The sequence below is a fragment of the Odocoileus virginianus genome, chromosome 11 (genome assembly GCF_023699985.2).
Source record: "Odocoileus virginianus isolate 20LAN1187 ecotype Illinois chromosome 11, Ovbor_1.2, whole genome shotgun sequence".
Classification (NCBI taxonomy): Eukaryota; Metazoa; Chordata; class Mammalia; order Artiodactyla; family Cervidae; genus Odocoileus; species Odocoileus virginianus.
Genome location: NC_069684.1, coordinates 61,487,716 through 61,491,917, shown reverse-complemented (window position 1 = coordinate 61,491,917; position 4,202 = coordinate 61,487,716). Strand labels below are relative to the sequence as shown.

Sequence of the window (4,202 nt, the reverse complement as noted above, 5' to 3'; positions counted from 1 at the left end):
GTGAAAACCACACAAATCAAGCTATAGAACATGTGTAGAATTTTCTATTGTGCCCATAAAATTAATTTATTGATACAATTATGGTAACCCCTGTTTTGACACTTAAAAACCTCAATTAGTTTTGCCTGTTGTCAAATTAACTAGCTAAAACCTTGCAATTAATAGCTGTTTTGTCTACCTTCTTTCACTTAATGTGATTGCTCTGGGATTAACCTATGCTTTTTAATTTATCAGCAATCTGTTTTTTGTTATTGCTATTTGTATCCATTTTAACAGTACGTCACAATTCATCCATTCTATTCAAAGACATTTAGGCTGTTTTCAAATTTGACTGTTAAGAACAAAACTTTTGAAATGACTTTTTATGTCTTTTGGTGAAAATATTTCACTCATTTCCTTAGATGTAGACTTAGATTAGAACTGGTGCACATACGTTCAGCAAGCGCCACTAAACAAGCTTTCAAAGTGATGAAAATGACATAATCTCACCAACAATGTGAGTGACTTTCCCTTGCTTCATATTCCATCATGTTCTTTGTATTGTCAATTTTTAAATTGTATCTATTCTCAGAGGTGGTTTCAAGGCAGGTTTGGTTTTCATGCCCATCGTGATTAACATCATGTGCACCCATGCTAAGTTCTTCAGTCATGTCTGACTTTGCAACCCCATGGACTTTAGCCTGCCTTGTACCTCTGTCCATGGGATTCTCCAGGCAAGAATACCGGAGTGAATTGCCATGGAACCATAAAGGTTGACTATTTGAATACATAGTCAGATCTCCATATCCATAGGTTCTGCATCCACAGATTCAACCAGCTACTGGTCAAAAATATTCAAGAATAAAAATTCCAAAAAAGTCCAAAAGGCAAAATTTTAGTTTTCCAGCCACTGGCTACTGTTTACATAGCATTTACGTTGTATCATGTATTATAAGTAATCTAGAGATGATTTAAGGTTAACCTAAGAATGTGACTAGGTTATATGCAAATGCAACACTGCTTTCTATAAGAGATTTGAGCATCTGTAGATTTTGATATCTTCAAGGGGTCCTGGAACCAATCTTCCAAGGATATTGAGTGACCACTCTATACTATTTAGATATATCTAAACAAGGATCAGGCCCATTTAAAAAATCAAGATCTTTTTTCAAAATTATTAATAAGAATTTTAAAATATTTATTTATATGAGGTGCTTTTTAGGTGTATGTGATGAAACATCTTAATGCTTTAGTGCTATATCTTGATTAATATATATTATTAATATTAAGTAAGTGCAATCATCTTTTTATTTAAGTTTGGTGCCATTTTTATACTGTTTAAGTAGCCTTTGTATGCCCCAAGGTCATGAAGATATTTCTACTATGTTTTCTTCTAGAAACTTGTATTCCATTTATCTTTGTCAATAAAACCTAACAGCAATATTATATGGAAAATAAATCATAGAAAATATGCCTCACAAATATCAGAGCAATGATCACAGCTCAAATTTAGACAAATTATATTCAGCTGTGATTTATAATGATAATGAAAAATTATTTATAATGAAAAATTATTTATAATGAAAAATTATTTATAATGAAAAATTATTTATCCCAGAAAAAATTTAAAGTCAGAAATATAATCTATTGTATTCAGAGACTAATGGAAAAAAAATAATTCAATCATTATGATTAAATGTAGGAAAATTGGTACAATTTAAATTTTGTGTCTAATTAAAATTTTAGCAAACTATGGGCCAGTAAAATCTATATCATTATCAGTCGTAAAAGTATTGTTAACAATATAACTGTGCTGTGTTTAGTTGCAGCAATAAAAACAGGAGGAGAGGCAACAGTAGAAATCAGCAGTAGTAGGCATAGCAGCAGGCATCCCAGGTGGCGCTAGTGGTAAAGAACCCACCTGCCAATGCAGGAGACTAAGAGATGCAGTTCCATCCCTGGGTCAAGAAGTTCTCCTGGAGGAGGGCATGGCAACCCACTCCAGTATTCTTGCCTGGAGAATTCCATGGACAGAGGAGCCTGGTGGGCTACAGCTCATAGGGTGGCAAAGAGTTGTACAGATCTAAAACAATTTAGCACTCACGCTTGCAGGCCTAGCAGAACTTGTTTAAAACTATGATTTTTATATATATATATATACATATATATATATACATATATATATATATATACACACACATGTAAATTAAAGCTATGATTTAGTTAATCCTAAAGGAAATCAGTCCTGAATATTCATTGGAAGGACTTATGCTGAAACTGAAACTCCAATACTTTGGCCACCTGATGCAAAGAGCTGACTTATTTGAAAAGACCCTGAAGCTGGGAAAGATTGAAGGTTGGAGCAGAAGGGGACGACGGAGCATGAGATGGTTGGAAGGCATCACCAACTCAATGGACATAAGTTTGAGTAAAGTCAGGGAGAGGAAGATGATGATAGATAGGAGGCCTGGTGTGCTGCTGTCCATGGGGTCACAAAGAGTGGGACACGACTGAGTGACTGAACTGATATAACACACACACACACACACACACGTAGGCTTCCCAGGTGGTGCTAGTGGTAAAGAATCTGCCTGCCAATGCAAGAGACCCAAGAGACACTGGTTCTATCTCTGGATCACAAAGATCTCCTGGAGGAGGAAATGGGAACCTACTCCAGTATTCTTACTTGGAAAATTCCATGGGCAGAGGAGCCTGGCAGGCTATACCATGGGACTGCAGAGTTGGACACCACTGAGAACCTGTACATATATAAAATATACACATATTTCATTTCTTATTTTAAAAGGTTATGGATCAATATACAAAAATATTCATGTGTGATTGTATATGTTCTCAAGTTTTAAAATCCATGGAAAATGAAAAAAAAAAGGTGTAAAATGAGTACATCTAAAATAACATGAGGTTTCCGGTGGCGCCTCTCTGTGGCGCGCTCCTGAAGCGTAGCGGTCGCTATGGAGCTGTTGGGCGAGTACATCGGACTGGATGGGCAGCGGCAGCAGCTACGGGTGCCCTGTGAGGCGCCGGGCGTCACCGACCCTTTCCAGAGCTTGTTGTCCGGTGTGGCTCAGATGAGGGAGCTGGTGACTGAGCTCTTCGGCTCTCAGGTACAGCAGGAAGCACAGGACCGGGTGGCGGCGGCTCCCGACGAGGCCTTGGACGGTGATGATGAAGATGATTCAGAAGATGAAAATAACACTGATAACAGAACTAATTCAGATGGACCATCTGCGAAACGGCAAAAAACACCACCTTAACTAGCTTTTATGAAATTTAAAAGACTGCTACCTTATCTTATTTACCACACACTGACTTTTAAGGAAGACTTGTGCTCTTAATTTGGAAAGCATTTGTTTTTTTTCCCTGGGACAGTTCTGTCAAAGAGGAAACTTTTCTTCTGTTTTCATCAAAGAAAGACATAAATGCTTAGAAATGAATCACTTTTCTTGGGTGAGAAGTCAGTTTCAGATCATGGAAATAAAATAGACATTTAATAATGTATAATATCCAGTAAGTTGGCAACTGAATTCTTACTTTATACTTTTTAAATACCCATTGGATTAAATTGTGTGGTGTCTACATGTTTTTGCTTCTGTTATAAAAATATATGTCAAGGTTTATGGACATTTCAAGGAACTGACATGAGCAAGTGATGAAAATGAGGTGTTAAATTTAAAAATGGCAGGTGCTTCCTTGGTGGTCAAGTGGCTAAGACTGCATTCCCAATGCAGGGAGCCTGGGTTCCTTTCCTGGTCGGGGAACTAGATCCTGCATGCTGCAACTAGAGTTTGCATGCCACAACTAAAGACCCACCATGCCGAAATGAAGACTGAAGATTCTGCACATGCCACAACTAAGACCTGGTGCGGCCAAATAAATTTATTAATTAATTTAAATTTAAGAATGGCAATTCCATGTAAGTAGAAGGAAAATGGGAATAGTGGGAAATACTGAAGGGAAAAGACCCGAGAAAACCTTGAATCCACACCTGAACTCAATATACAGACTTCTGGAGATGATACCACTCAAACTTCTGGAGATGATACCACTCAATAGATAGATGCTTATCTTGTACCTTAAGAGAGTCAAATTGGGGTGTGCTTTTATGCTGTGATACACTGTTTATGTTAACACGGATATAAGTCTTTAGGTAAGCAACCTGTGTTGACTATAACTTAGATATTTCATGTCATTCTGTAGTCAGA

General features: G+C 37.1%; 1 protein-coding gene across 1 annotated transcript; it reads left to right on the top strand.

Annotated features, from left to right (window-relative positions):
* The first annotated feature begins 2,923 nt into the window (after positions 1-2,923).
* On the top strand, positions 2,924-3,893 carry LOC110126339 (GON7 subunit of KEOPS complex). The gene has a single exon (XM_070473769.1). The coding sequence runs from the start codon at positions 2,952-2,954 to the stop codon at positions 3,252-3,254; it is 303 nt and encodes a 100-aa protein (XP_070329870.1). The 5' UTR covers positions 2,924-2,951; the 3' UTR covers positions 3,255-3,893.
* Positions 3,894-4,202: the final 309 nt, after the last annotated feature.